The sequence below is a fragment of the Lipotes vexillifer genome, unplaced genomic scaffold (genome assembly GCF_000442215.2).
Source record: "Lipotes vexillifer unplaced genomic scaffold, Lipotes_vexillifer_v1.1 scaffold230, whole genome shotgun sequence".
Taxonomy (NCBI): Eukaryota; Metazoa; Chordata; class Mammalia; order Artiodactyla; family Lipotidae; genus Lipotes; species Lipotes vexillifer.
Window position 1 is genome coordinate 6,438,595 of NW_006775143.1, and position 16,254 is coordinate 6,454,848.

The 16,254-nt window shown below is 37.7% G+C and overlaps 1 protein-coding gene across 3 annotated transcripts in view; it reads left to right on the forward strand.

The window, feature by feature from the left end:
* The window catches only part of PTBP3 (polypyrimidine tract binding protein 3), a 98,988-nt gene that overhangs the window by 31,246 nt on the left and 51,488 nt on the right, over positions 1-16,254 (forward strand). For 2 of the 3 annotated variants that reach the window (XM_007449768.1, XM_007449767.1), the window contains exon 2: positions 2,807-2,891. In XM_007449768.1, coding sequence (XP_007449830.1) covers positions 2,858-2,891 — 34 coding nt within the window. In that variant the 5' untranslated portion in view covers positions 2,807-2,857. Of the gene's footprint in view, positions 1-2,794; positions 2,892-16,254 lie in introns of those variants that run through there. The other variant, XM_007449769.1, reaches the window with a different exon arrangement.

The window sequence follows — 16,254 nt, forward strand, 5'->3', positions numbered from 1 at the left end:
TTTCCCTACCACAAGATTATGAAGATACTTTTTTCTGTTATTTCCTAGAGTCTTTATTGTTTTGTCTTTTACGTTTCAATCTGCAGTCCACCTAGAATTAATATTTAGTTGACATTTTAACATACTCCTGCAAGTCTAGAAAAGAGCTCAAGTGATCTCTAAGTTCATCCGTCTGTCCTTCCTTCCTTCCTTCCTTGCTGCGTTGGGTCTTTGTTGCTGCGTGCAGGCTTTCTCTAGTTGTGGTGAGTGGGGGCTACTCTTCGTTGTGGTGCAGTGGCTTCTCTTGTTTCGGAGCACGGGCTCTAGGCACACGGGCTTCAGTAGTTGTGGCGCACAGGCTTAGTTGCACCGCGGCATGTGGGATTTTCCCGGACCAGGGATCGAACGCATGTCCCCTGCATTGGCCGGCGGATTCTTAACCACTGTGCTACCAGGGAAGTCCCTCTAAGTGGTTTCTAAGACCAAATTAATTCAATTTACATGTAGAAAATTGATATTTGATATTGACACTACACTCATATGTGTCGAAAATATATCTATTAGTAACACATAGTTTATCAAATTCCTCATATATAAAAACATGTTGGGCATGTTTAACTTTTTACTACATTTAAAACTGCAAAAATTCACCTTTCCGTATCCACTGGCTATACAAAGTCTGTCTTTGTCTGCCAATATCTGTATTTCACATATTCTCAGGAAGACCTTTGCTTTTAGTGAGGTCATAATCCAAGTCTTCCTGGAATTTGAGATTTTCAATTTTATTTCATCTCACGTGCTCACTTAGTTCCTTTCTCTTATTCCAAACTGTCTCTATAAACGTACGGGTGAAAGACCAAAGGGAATAATTTCTGGATGTTTATACAGGAATTGTTTAAATAATTGTATTTATATTATGCAAACGCATTGGTGGTTTGCTTTTCTTCAGCAAAGGCTGAGGTTGTTCCTTGCAGAAGTGGTCCTTATCCCTAAACATTATATCTGTCGTAGCACTGTTGATGTTATAACTTTTGTAGGATAGTTTGGGATTATCATCTAGTAGACTGAAATATTTGTTCTTAAAAGTTGACCGAGGGCTTCCCTGGTGGCGCAGTGCTTGAGAGTCCGCCTGCCGATGCAGGAGACGCGGGTTCGTGCCCCGTTTCGGGAGGATCCCACATGCCGCGGAGCGGCTGGGCCCGTGAGCCATGGCCGCTGGGCCTGCACGTCCGGAGCCTGTGCTCCGCAAATGGGAGAGGCCACGACAGTGAGAGGCCCGCATAACGCAAGGAAAAAAAAAAAAAAAGTTGACCGAGCTTGGGAATTCTCTGGTGGTCCAGTGGTTAGGACTCCATGCTTCCACTGCGGGGGCCCGGGGTTTGATCCCTGTTTGGGGAACTAAGATGTTACAAGCCGCGTGGCACCGCCAAAAAAAAATTGACCGAGAACTGAACAAACTACCAGTTGAAATAGGTTGTTTTAAAATTTATACGTGGTGTTTATTGTACTTCCTAGATATAAACATTTTAATCTTGGTAAAAGACCTTATGGTTTTACAATGAAAAGGCTAGACTGACTTGTCTTTCAGCTTTGACAGTTCAACTCTGGAATTGGTCAAAACTCTTACCTGAAAAAAAGTCTAAATTACTTAAACAGTAGTTGTTTAAGAAATAGTACACAGGGCTTCACTGGTGGCGCAGTGGTTGAGAGTCCGCCTGCCGATGCAGGGGACACGGGTTCGTGCCCTGGTCCGGGAAGATCCCACATGCCGTGGAGCGGCTGGGCCCGTGAGCCATGGCCGCTGAGCCTGCGCGTCCGGAGCCTGTGCTCCGCAACGGGAGAGGCCACAACAGTGAGAGGCCCGCGTACCGCAAAGAAAGAAAGAAAGAAAGAAAGAAATAGTACACATTAAAGATCATTTGAAGGATTAATGAATGAAAAAATCACTTATTTAAAGGATTTGACCAATATAGAAATAAATTGCATCTTTGTGTTCAACTTTTAAAAATACACATCTCTGAAAAAGTCAGGGAGTGCTACACAATTATTTGCACGCAAATACTTAAAACTATACTACAGGACTTCCCTGGTGATTCAGTGGTTAAGAATCCGCCTGCCAGTGCAGGGGACATGGGTTCGAGCCCTAGTCTGGGAAGATCGCACATGCCGCGAAGCAGCTAATCCCATGCATCACAACCACTGAGCCTGTGCTCTAGAGCCCATGAGCCACAACTCCTGAAGCCTGCGCCTAGAGCCCGTGCACCGCAACAAGAGAAGCCACCACAGTGAGAAGCCTGCGCACTGCAGTGAAGAGTAGTCCCCACACCGCAATTAGACGAAGCCTACGCGCAGCAGCGAAGGCCCAACGCAGCCAAAAAAAAAAAGTCATCAGTCCTTTATAAAAATATATATATATACTACAAAACTTAACATACTTAATATACCAAAATGTATTTAAAATATACTAAATATACTTAAAAACATACTACAAAAACAATGTCAGGATTCAAACCCTAAATATGGTTTTTGACACTTCAGATGTAATATCTCAGAGAATTGAGTTTCATTCAAAAGGGTTGTGGGATTATGCCCCCAATTATGTGATGGCAGTTCTCTTTTTTATAACTAACGATCATGTGGATGTTCAATAATTTTTGTTTACTATTAAGTTCACTTCCAACCTTTAGATTTTATGATTCTTGAGGACTTCCCCTTAAGTGCCTTGATATTCAGATTAAGTAATATTAGCTTTTAATATTTTTAGTAGTAAATATGGACCATTATCCAAGACTTGTTTTATTAACAGAATATTGCTCTTGCTTTTCAGCGGGGATCTGATGAGCTGCTTTCTTCCGACATCATTAACGGACCTTTTACCATGAACAGTTCCACTCGTTCTGCAGGTGTGTATGGTGAGTTTTCATTTTTTCAAAATCTGAGATGTTTTCTTTCTCTGGGTTTCAAAATTTTTTTTTTCACAGTGTTCTTATTTTTCTCATCTTATAAACGTGCAGTGCTATTATTTACAACAAAATCTAAAATTTGTGGCAGTGAAGTTCATATAGATGAAATTATTAGTTACAGCACTTAAATTTTAAGCATTAATTTGGATTTAATTAGATAATTTTTTGACTCACATTCTTTGTTACATAGTTGTGATAAAATTATCACAGTAAGTAAAATTATCACAGTAAAATTTTCACATAGTTGTGATAAAATTATCAGTAAGTTGGTGATCTAGAACTATTGAGTAAAAGAGCTAGATTTAAAAACTTGTGTTGAATGATGATGGATTTAGAGTAGAAGTATTAAAACTATAAGTTCACATGATTTTAAAAATAAATGTTCTTGAAATTTAAGGACTAAAATGAATTGGAGGAGTGCAATACTTGAGAGAGAGTGAGCAGTTAGGAGGCTATTGCTGTATAAGAAATCCTAGTAAGGGTGGAGAATTTGTACTATAGCAGTAGTACTTGTGATGGAGAGAATTAGAGAACTTAACAGAGGGTGAAATAATTGATGGTAATTGGTGATTAATCGAATGTTTGAATAAGGAATTCCATTGAGGATTTATAGGTTTAGACTTAGATAATTGGATAGCTGAATTGTGGTGCCTTCATTTATATTAGAAAGTACGGGAAGAACAGGGTTGGACAATATGGCAGGTTCAGTTTTTTTTGTCTTTTGTTTTTTTTTTTGGCCGCATGGCATGTGAGATCTTAGTTCCCTGACCAGGGATCGAACCCACACCCCCTGCGTTGGAAGCACAGAGTCTTAATCACTGGACCGCCAGGGAAGTCCCCAGATTTTTTTTGTGTGTGTGTGTGTGGTACGCGGGCTGTTGCAGAGCACAGGCTCTGGATGCGCAGGCTCAGCAGCCATGGCTCATGGGCCCAGCCGCTCTGCGGCACGCGGGATCATCCCGGACCGGGGCACGAACCCGTGTCCCCTGCATCAGCAGGCGGACTCTCAACCACTGCACCACCAGGGAAGCCCAGTCCCCAGATTTTTATATATTGATTTGAGGTTCCTCTGGGGACATCCAGATGGAAGTGTGAGATAGGTAGTGGGTTCTGGTCTCAACATCATAAGAGAAATTTGGAAGTCAATATCATATACACTTAACAACTGAAGCCATGAGAGTGAAGAGTCTCAGAAAAGGTGAGATCTTTATCCAGATGTTTTGGTGTTATAGGGAGTTAGGGAATGAGTAGACCTCACTTTCCAGACCCTGAGTTACGTGATGTTTGGGAGAGTGAACAGCCTTTATGTGAAGACCCTATAAGAGAAGTGAACTAGGTTCAGTTAAGACAAAAGATGTAAAGAAAATCCAGTGAAGAGATTAAGAATGTTTGGGAATTGGTCAGCCATGGTACATTGCTCTAGAAGACTAAATGGAAGGATTTTGTAGGCAGGACAGCAGCAGGGGGCTTGTTCATGTGGAAGTGTGAACAGGGTACTTAGAGCAGGAGATTAAAGCAGCTTTCTCAAAAATGACGTGGCATCAGAACCACCCAGAGGGCTTGCTAAAGCACAGTTGCAGAGTCCATCCTCAGAATTTCTAATTCAGTACATCTGGAGTGGGTCCTGAGAATTTGCATTTCCACAAGTTCACAGGTAATGATGATGCTGTCATATGAGGAACCACACTTTAAGAGGTAGTGCCAGGGAACCACACTTTAAGAGAACTGCTGAATGAAGGAAATGCTAGAAATCTGAAGTTCCTAAACCTGATTATCCTCTTGATCTGGTAGGCTTTTAAGAAAATTTCGGCCCTTACTCCTAGAGTTAACAGTACATCTAGGGTGGGACCCATGTGTTCTTTTTTAAATAAATTTATTTAATTTTTTATTTATTTTTGAGTGCGTTGGGTCTTCATTGCTGCACGTGGGTTTCTCTTGTGCAGCGAGTGGGGGCTGCTCTTAGTTGCAGTGCACGGGCTTCTCATTGCGGTGGCCTCTCCTGCTGCAGAGTATGGGCTCTAGGCACGTGGGCTTCAGCAGTTGTGGCACTCAGGCTCGGTAGTTGTGGCGCACGGGCTTAGTTGCTCCACAGCGTGTGGGATCTTCCTAGATCAGGGCTCAAACCCGTGTCCCCTGCATTGGCAGGAGGATTCTTAACCACTGTGCCACCTGGGAAGCCCTTGTTCTTATTTTTAAAACTGAGGTCAGTTTGTTCGGTCATGTTTACAGACAACTGGGATGGATGACCAGAAGGACTGACATCCTGGTTGATTGATTACTTAGGAAATGAAGTATGAGCTGTGAGTTTAGCTGGCATCAGTAGTCTTCTGTGTTTTGCTTTTATGTTTTCAATTTCTTCTTGTATCCCATTCCATTCTAGGTTCAGTGTTTTTCTTCTTAAAGCACATCGTCTTTAGTAGCTATTTCAGCAAAACTCTATAAATGGTAACCTCTTAGACTGACTAAAAATGTCTATTTTGATATTACTATTGAATGGTAGTTAGCTGTTTAGAATTCCAGGTTGACAGTTATTTTCTCTCAGTACTTTGAAGGTATTGTTTTATTATTCTTTTGGCATCTGTTGTTGAGAAGTCTTTTGTCAGTCTAGGTTATTTTTTAGATAGTATTAGTTCTCTGTAGTTGTTTTAACATTTTTCTCTTTAATTTTGTTCTGTGGTTTCTCTAGCTGTGTCTAGGTGTAGATCATTAGTTCTCAACCCTGGATGTTCACTAAAATAGCTTGGGAAGCTTTGAAGAAAATACAGATACCTTGGCGTACTCCACACTAATTCCAAAATTACAGGAGGGGGAAGGGGGACCTAGGCACTGTGTTTAATTTGTTTCTAAAGTTTTTTAGGTGATACGTGTAAGGTGCAGCCAGGGTTGAAGACCATTGCTGCAGACTTACTTTCATTTATTCTGACTAGGAGTGACCCTACTTTCCAAAGAATTGTTTCCTTTTGGAACTCCAGTTAGACGTGTATAGGACCACCTCATTTAGTCCTGCAGTTGTTTTAACCTCTTACATTTATTGTCACCTTTTTCTCATTAAGGTCCTGTATTTTGGATAATTTCCTTGAAATGGTTTTCTGATTCACTCATTATTTGTTCAGCTTTGTCTAATATGCTGTTTAATCCTTCTATTGAGTAATTGATTTCAAGGCATATATTTTTCATTTTTCTCTGTTTTATTTGATTCATTTTTAAAGATGATCTAGTTTTGCTGTTATTTAGAAAAACAGTATCGTATTCTTTTTTAATGGTTTCTGTTGCTTTTTCCCCCTAATTTTTTAATTATTTAAAACAAAATTTTTCTAGTCTCAGATTTTACAATTATGGAGTTCTTTGGGGTGCTAATATTACTCGGTTTTGTATCTGCTAGTATTTGCTTATGGTATATTATTTTTCCTTGATTCATAATTTTTGGTTGTGAGGTAATCTTTGGCTGAATTATTTTCTTCTTCTGTGAGAATCTTCAGGGAAGTTTTGTGTTTGCTCTGCTAGACTTGCTAGGGTATCACCAACCCCTAACATGTCCTAATGTATGTGTTAATTTATTGCTTTGGGGATTCTTACCAGCAGGGAAGAGAAAATTAAAAATCCAGACATTTACATTCAAATCCATGAACAGAGATAGACTTCCTTGTTAAATACCTGTGATACATGGAAAATTTCTAATTTTAGTTTGCCTTGTATGAAGGGATGGCCTGCTGAAGGGTTTGCCTGTTGATACGTAAAAACTTTTTTTAGGTCACCTATACATTAAAAATACTAATGTAATATTTGATTCAGTATTTGCAATTCTCTAAAAGCTTCAAAAACTAAAGATTTTGGTACTCCATTCCTTGACTTCTTTGAATAAATATTTCTATTTGATTTTGAACAAATTGTGTCAGAAAGTTTTTAGGGCTCATTTATAAACAAGTTAAATCCCTTTGTAATTTACTTAAGTAGTTCTTCAAAGACACAAATAATTTAAAAAATCACATTGATAATGCATAGCTAAAAGAAAGCCATGTATTGTGTTGAAAGATCTTTTTTGTATTCAGTACAGTCTTCATCACAAAATTTTTGTAGTTCAGTTAATCTAAATGTGGATTTTAAAATATTTGTAAAATTTGATGACTATAATTTTTCTTTCTATCTGTAGAATATTGCTTGTTTGGTAACAAGCTATGTGTGCACCAAATCGATTGCAGATACATGTCTACTTTATGGGACTGTCAGAACACTGTTTTTGCCATGACATCTTGCTGCACCAAAATTTATATTTGTATTATTACCCCAAAGAAGTTTTATTTTTAGCTGAGTTTTTTAAACTGAATTTTCATTAGTGTCACACATTTCACTTTTGATAGAATGACTTCCCAGAAACTTTCCTTTGATTCCATTGAAATTATTTAATATTATACCATTATTGGGTAATAACTGATTTTCTAATGTTTGCAGATGATGATAAAACTGATATAATTTAACTGTTTGCAAAGTTCTGTTAGTGGTGTCAACATATTAACACCTGACACTTTATTGTTTACACATGGAGAAGAAACTTTGCAAGTTAAATTAATTCAGAATTACAGATTTATGGATTTACTATAAGATATAAAATGGAATGATTATAAACGGAATTGTATTTCATGTGTAACTGGCCTGTAATTCCCACATTTTCCACAGACTGGCAGCCTGGCAGCCAAATGAATAGCATACGTAGAAAGTTGAATACTGATGGAAGGAGTTAGGAGCTATCCTTAGCTACTTGTGTCCCACTGCATTTCTTCTCTTTTTTTTTTTAATTTTTTAAAAATTTTTTAAAATTTTCTTTTCAAATTGTTTTCTTTCTTTTTTTCTTTGGCTGTGTTGGGTCTTCGTTGCTGCATGTGGGTTTTCTCTAGCTGCGGCAAGCAGAGGCTACTCTTCATTGTGGTGCACGGGCTTCTCATTGCAGTGGCTTTTCTTGTTGCAGAGCACGGGCTCTAGGCACACGGGCTTCAGTAACTGCAGCATGCAGGCTCAGTAGTTGCTGCGCACAGGGTTTAGGGCATGTGGGCTTCAGTAGTTGTGGCGTGCGAGCTCAGTAGTTGTGGCCCGCAGGCTCTAGAGTGCAGGCTCAGTAGTTGTGGCTCATGGGCTTAGCTGCTCTGCGGCATGTGGGATCTTCCCAGACCAGGGCTCAAACCCATGTCCCCTGCGTTGGCAGCTGGATTCTTAACCACTGTGCCACCAGGGAAGTCCCCACTGCCACTGCATTTCTTTTCTTTTTTTTTCCTTCCTCCCTTCCTCCCTTCCTCCCTCCCTCCCTCCCTCCCTCCCTCCTTCCCTCCCTCCCTTCTTTCCAAAGACTCTGTGTGTTGTCTGTGAAAAAGTCATGAAGAGATTCTGTCTCACTGGTTAACATTGGTTAACATTCAGATTTAATCACTGTACATGTGGTTTATAAACTACTAGATGCGACCATGGCAAAAACTGGAAGTTAAAAAAATCAATTGGGGCTTCCCTGGTGGCGCAGTGGTTGAGAGTCCACATGCCGATGCAGGGGATGAGGGTTCGTGCCCCGGTCCGGGAGGATCCCACATGCCGCGGAGCGCCTGGGCCCGTGAGCCATGGCCGCTGGGCCTGCGCGTCTGGAGCCTGTGCTCCGCAACGGGAGAGGCCACAGCAGTGAGAGGCCCGCGTGCCGCAAAAAAAAAAAAAAAAGTCAATTGGATCTACTAAGCCTATTCTAGCTTATTTCAATGCAGCTGTTAATATTTTTTTTTCAAAAGAGATGTTAAACTGTACAGGTTGCTAGAACAATGATGCCAAATTGTGACTGTCCCAGGCAAACTGGTCGTTCTGCTTAGATATTAATATTCCTTAAGAATGTCTCTTAGCCTATAATGGACATATGAACTTTAAATTATTTTGTGTAGTTCTAGAACAGCCCCTCATTCCCCATTCCTTCCCCACAAAATCTTAGAGATTCTGAAATGTTGATCTTTTTGTGTAATTATTTTTCCATCTGGGAATATAGCATGAGTGTCCATGGTTTTAGGTCTTATTTTATGTCCTTTGGTAATTATGAAAATGTTTTATACTTTTCTACATAAATCATATGCTTTTCCTCCTAAATTTAATCTTAGGAATTATGGCAGAGACTGTTTGTTGGGTACCCCAATACTTTGTTTTCTTTAGCAACAGAGCTCTAATTTTTATCTGGGCGCATTGCCACTCAGATTAAATGACTGCTTTTCCAGTCTTCCTTATAGCTAGGTGTGGTCATGTGATTAAGTGCTGTCTAATGAGATATAAGTGGAAGTGTTACTTCTGGGGCATCTCTGCATGGTTTTTTCCTCTTTCATCTTGCTGCCTGTAGGAGTTCTAGCTTCCATCTGTGAGAAAAGTGCTCCAGAAACCTGCCCTTGAATATGTTGGTGAATATTATGCCACACGTGCCTTATCAGTAGGGGTGGTATATCAGCTCTAGCATAAAGGCTATTCTAAACCCACCCTAACAAGACTTAAAAACAAGCTCCAAAACAATTACCTGATCTTAAAGTAACTTAACTTTTTTCCAGAAAGGAGTCTGGCACTTTATTTTTTCCAGAAAGGAGTTTGGCACTTTAAAGGAATAAAACAATTCTAGTGCTCACAATGTTGAGCATTCAATCAAAAATTGCAACCCATAGCTAGGAGAAAAATCAGTCCCTAGAAACACACCTAGAAAATAACAGATGATGAAGTTAGCAGATTTGTACTTTGGAACAGTTATTAAAGTATGTGAAAGGATTTAAATGAAAATATCAACATAACAGGGAGAAAATGAAAGCTAAAAATCAAATAGAACTTCTAGAGATAAAATTATAATATCTAAAAAAAAACATGGCATGGCTGTAACAGCACTAATATTCTGTAAAAGAAATGATCAGTGAATTTAAAGACAGCAATAGAAACTAAAGCACACGGACCAAAAGACTGAAAAAGAAATGAACAGAGCCTTAATAACCTGTAGAACAAAATTAAGTGGTCTAAACATATGTATAATTGAAGTTCCAGAAAAAAAGCTGGGGGTGGGGAAACAAATATATCTGAAGAAATAATGACTGAAAATACTCCAGATATGGTGGAAACTGTAAAGCCACATATCCAAGAAGTTCGGTGAACCACAGGCAGGATAAACACAGTGAAAACCACACCAAATCTCCTCATAATCAAATTGCTGAAAACCAGGAATGCAGAACAAATCTTAAAAGTAGCCAGAGGAAAAAAGTCACATTTATTCAGAGAAATAAAGATAAGAGTAATGAGGGTGCTTGCCTGAAACTGCAAACCAGAAGACAATGGAGCAACATCTTTAAGGTACTGAAGATAAATACAATGAGACAAATTCTATATCCAGTTAAAATATTTTTCAAAAATAAAGTTAAAATAAAGCCTTCTTTGAGGCCCACAAGAGCTGAGAGCATTTGTTAGTAACAGACTTACATTTTATGAAATGGAAAAGGAAATTCCTCAGACTTGAGGAAAATGATACCAGGTGGAAACTTGGATCTACACAAAGTGGTAAATATGTGGATATGTGACTTTTCTTTCTCATTTTTTTGGATAATTTAAAAGATAATTGAGGGATTCTGGGAAGATGGTAGAGTAAGAAGCACCAGGAGTCTGTCTTTCTACCTAGACAACAGTTGCACTGGCAGAGTCTGTCTATAACTAATTTGGAACTCTGGAGTCTTTTGAAGGCTTGCAAGTTCCAGGGGAAGACTTGGAAGGTAAATTGTGGTTAATTTTGGTCAATTTTAGCTCTTAGCGCAGTAGCAGCTACCCATCCCTCACCCTCAGTCACATGGCAGGCAACTGTGTGGTTCCAGAGCAGCTTACAAATAGGAGCCAGGGTAGGCAAAAAGGACCTTGTCCTTCAACTTGAAGGGTTCTGTGCTCGTTGATTGCTGGTTGTTTCTTCTGATCATGCAGGTACAAAGAGGTAGGCAGCCATTGTTCTTGCATCTCCCCCTATTGTTGCAAGCCAGCACTCCCCACTCCCAATATATGTGACTTCCAGAGCATATAAAGGGCTGGTGCTTTCCACACCCTCCTCCCCTTCATTTTCTCTTTTATTCCCCTTTTGGGAGCCAAATATTGCAGACTAGGACATTAAAAAACAGCTGCATGTACAGGGAAAATTAGAAAGTGATAGTGCATGCCCAGGAAAAGGCTCAGAAGACACCTGAGAAGAACTTAAATTTACACCTCAAGCTGATCCTTGGCGTAAACACAGTCTGAAACAATCAAAAACAATAACACAAATGAGAAAACCCCTAGAAAGGGGAAGAATCTGATTTCCAGAGTTACCATATTCCCAAATTTGATGAAAAACATGAATATAAACATCCAAGAAGCTTAATGAACTCCAAGTAAGATGAATTCAATGAGACCCACACTGAGACACCTTTATAATCAAACTTTCAAAAGTCAGAGACAAAGAGAATCCTGAAAGTATCGAGAGAATCAACTTATCACATACAAGGGATCCTCAATAAGAATATGACCAGATTTCTCTTCAGGAACTTTGGACAGAAGTCAGTGGGCCAATATATTCAAAGTGCTAAAAGAATAAAACTGTCAACCAAGTATCCTATGTTTGGTAAATTTTTCTTTCAAAAGTGAGAGAGAAATTCCCAGATGAGCAAAAACTGAAGGATTTTATTACCACTAGATCTGCCTTGCAAGAAATATTCAAAGGAGTCCTTTAGGGTGAAATGAAAGGACACCAGACAGTAGCTCAAAGCCATATGAAGAAATAAAGATCTCAGTGAAGGCCCTTATAAAAGCCAATATTATTCTAACAGTGGTTTGTTATCTACTTTTTGTTTTCTGTAGATTTAAGGGGCTAATACATTTTTTAAAAATTATTAATCTAAAAGCTACCAAGTGACTTGGTTTGTAACTCCACATTTTGTTTTCTAAATAATTTAGGAGACTAATGCATTAAAAGAATTGTTTGTGTTTCTGGGCACACACTGTATAAAGATGTAATTTTGTGATAATAATGGAAAGGGGTGGGGACAGAGCTGTAAAGGAGCAGAGTTTTTGTATGTTATTAAAGTTAAGCTGGTCTAAATTCAAATTAAAGTGTTATAACTTTAGGATGTTAAATGTAATCCCCATGGCAACCACAAAGAAAATAGCTATATGATATGCACAAAAGGAAATAAGAAAGAATACTTAGAGTAGTCAGAATCTTAGAGAATAGAATGGTGGTTGCTAGGGGCTGGAAGAAGGGAGGACTAGGGAACTACTTTTTAATGGGTATAGAGTTTCTGTTTTACAAGGTGAAAAGTGCTGTGGAGATAGATGGTAGTGATAGTTACACATTCTGAATATGTTTAACACCACTGAATTCTATGTTTAAAAATAGTTAAGATAGCAAATTTTATGTTATGTGTATTATACCACAGTAAAAAATTATTTGAAAGAAAAGTATAGAATGCTTTCTATGGAAAGCTCCATAAGACATAATAAGTGAATAGAATAAGATGCAAAAAGAAAAATAGGTAATTGACTATTTAAAGCAAGATAATGTTAATATATTTGGGGAGTTATAGCATATGTGAAAAGTATAATATATGATTGTAACACAAAGGATATGATAAGAGAAATAGACATATACTTTGAAAAGTTCTTACATAATACCTAGGTGTTATATTATTTTAAGGTAGACTGGGGTAAGTTAAAGATACGAATTGTCAATATAACCCCAGAGCAGTCTCTTAAAAAAAAGTAAACAAAAGAAGTAAAGATTATAATTAAAAAACAGAGATGATCTGCCACTTATATGCATGTTTTATGTGTGAAATATTATGTTTCCTTGATAAATTGATCCCTTTATCATTATGAAATGTCTCTCTTTATCTCTGGTGATACTCCTTTTCCTGAAGTCTACTTTGTCTGCTATTAGTACAGCCACTCCAGCTTTCTTGTGATTAGTGTTTACATATTTATGTTTTTTCATCCTTTTACTTTTAACCTGGATTTTATATTTTAAATGGGTTTCTTATTCACACCTTATAATTGTTTTGCTTTTATCCAGACCATAATCTCTGCCTTTCAATTAGAATCTTTTTTTTTTTGTGGTACGCAGGCCTCTCACTGTTGTGGCCTCTCCCATTGCGGAGCACAGGCTCAGCGGCCATGGCTCACGGGCCCAGCTGCTCCGCAGCATGTGGGATCTTCCCGGACCGGGGCACTAACGCGTGTACCCTGCATCGGCAGGCGGACTCTCAACCACTGTGCCACCAGGGAAGCCCCTCAATTGGAATCTTTATGCCAGTTTCACTTAATATAATTATTGACGTAGTTGGGTTTAAGTCTTTTTTTTTTTTTTTTTTTGGCCATGCGATATGCAGGGTCTTAGTTCCCCAGCCAGGGATTGAATCCGCACCCCACTAAGTCTTTCATCTTCCTATTTATTTCCTGTTTGTCCCATATATTTTATTCTGTTTTTCCTTTGTTTCCTGGCTTTCTTTAGATTATTTTTTATATTCCATTTTAGTTGTCATTTATTACTTTGTATTCCATTTATTTATATTTCTTGATAAATATATGTATCCTAAATATATATATTCACCTAATTACAGAGCTTCAGAATACATAAAGTAAAACTAATAGAACTAAACAGAGAAATAGACAAATCCACAATTACAGCTGCAGATTTCAACACTCCTCTCTCAGTAATTGATAGTGTAGTAGATAAAAATCAATAAGGATCCAGAGCAGGCATTAGCAAACTCTGCCCTGTGGGCCACATCCATTCCATTGCCCATTTTTGTATTGCCCATGAGCTAAGATTGATTTTTACATTAAAAAAAATTTTTATATATTTATGTATGTATGTATGTATTTCGCTCTGCCTGGTCTTTGTCGCAGCATGCAGGATCTTCGTTGCAGCACGCAGGATCTTTAGTTGCAGTATGCGAACTCTTAGTTGCAGCATGTGGGATCCAGTTCCCTGACCAGGGATCAAACCCAGGCCCCCTACACTGGGAGCGCAGAGTCTTAGCCTCAGGACCACCAGGGAATTCCTGATTTTTACATTTTAAATGGTGAAAAACACAAAGAATATTTTCTGATACATGAAAAATTTCTGATACATGAAACTTATATGAAATTAAATTTTGCTGTCTATATATAAAACTTTATTTGAACACAGTCATACTTATTTATTGGCTTGGCCGAAAAGTTCGTTTGGGTTTTTCTGCAAGATGTCAGCTATGGCTGTTTTCATGTTACAACTGCAGAGATGAATAGTTGGTTCAGAGCCTGTATGGCCCACAAAAGTCTAAACTATTTATGTGACCCTTTAGAGGAAGTTTGTAGATCACCTAATATAGAAAAGTTTTCAACACTATCAACCAGCTTGACCTCATTGACATATGGAACAGTCTCCCGCACACCATCAGCATACATATTCTTTTCAAGTTCACATGAAATGGTCAGCAAAGTAAACTATATGCTGGGTCCTTAAGTCTCAGTAAATATGAATGCATTAAAATTATGCATTAGAATTGTATTAGCAGTTTTAAGAAATGATCCTCAAATATGTGAGAAAAAAATCTCCAGTTGCTTGGAAAAAGAAAGTAACACTTAATCCATGGATCACGTAAGAAGTCACAAGGGAAATTAGAAGATATTTTGAAGTGAATTAATATGAAAACACAACTTACTAAAGTTTGTAGGGTTCAGCTAGAGCTGTTCTTAGAAGGAAATTTACAGCTTTAAATATTTTATTAGAAAAAAGTCTAAAGTGAATGATCTAAGCTTCTAAGTGTAGCATAAGAGGAGCAAATTAAACCCCAAGTAAATAGAAAATATTAAATATGAAAACAAAAGTTAATGACATAGAAAATGAGGATTAATGAAACCAATAGTTGTTTTTTTAATAGATCAATAAAATTAATAAACCTCTAGGTAGGTTTATTAAAAAAAGACAAATTACCAATATCAAGAACTATCCTGTAGACATTAAAAAGATATTGTTATGGACTGAATGTTTGTGTACCCCCAAAATTCATATGTTTAAGCCCTAACCCCCAATGTGATGCTATTTGGAGATGGGGTCTTTGGAGTGGGACCCTCACTGGGATTAATGTCTTTATAAGAAGAGATGCCAAAGAGCTTGCTTTTTCTCTCCACCCCTGCCGTGTGAGGACCATGTGAAAAGGTGGCTGTCTATAAGCCAGGAAGAATCCTCACTAGAAAGTGACCATGCTGACCCTTGATTTTGGACTTCTAGTCTCCAGAACTGTGAAAAAGTAAATTTGTATTGTTTAAGCCACTCTGTCGTATTTTGCTATGGTGCCCTGAGCAGGCTAAGATAGATATCAAGTGAATATTGTGAACAATTTTAAGCCAATAAGTTTGACAGTTTAGATGAAGTGGACCAATTCCTTGAAAAACACAGGTGCAAAAGAAATAGAAAACCTAAATAGCCCTGTACTTGTTTTAAAAATCAAATTGATAATTAAAAAGTCCTTCAAAAAAAAAAGAAAAAAAGTCCAGGTTCAATAGTTTTTTGTGGCCATAGGGGTCATTTGTCAAAGGTTGTCATACTCTGCATTTAAAATGCAGGTGGATTTTACTATATCTAAAGAATGCCCTAATAAAGTTGAATTTTTTAAAAGATCCATATTTCTACGATAGTTTTCTTGGTAGATCCCTTCAGTTTTGAGATGGGAATATATGAATTTTTTAAAAGCCTCTTCCACTTATCTCTTTGGAACATAATATGTAGTAGGCATTCAGGACTTTTCATTATATTCAAAAAATACAAGATTTATGCAAGCTAAGTATTTTGAATGCTTATTTTCATAATACAGTTTTGGAAAAGTCTGTGGTGTATCCTTTTGTACAGGGAATAATTTGTCAAAGTAATGTATTCAGTGCATTGCAATTTTCTTGTTTCCCCTGTTATTAAATTATAATGCCATATAATTGCTTATATGCATTTTTCATTTTTAGATTGTTATATTTATCAAGTCTTTAGATATAACCTTTTTGGGTCATCTAGATGAGTAGTTCTTAGGCTTTTAGATTACACAGAATAATAAAATTTTCAATTAATTTTAAGCAATGTCAATTTTGCAAAGTAAGAACATCAAGAGAAAAAAATCCACTGTTGTCCACAATCATTATTTTAGCACCAAAAAAGTAGAAAGTACGTGCTTTCCAGGTAAAATAAGCCCTCCTAAGAAAATCAAGACATAGATTATTGATCACTTTGTACTAGGCATTACACCTAACATTTAAATGTTATCATATTTAATTTTCCAAATACTCA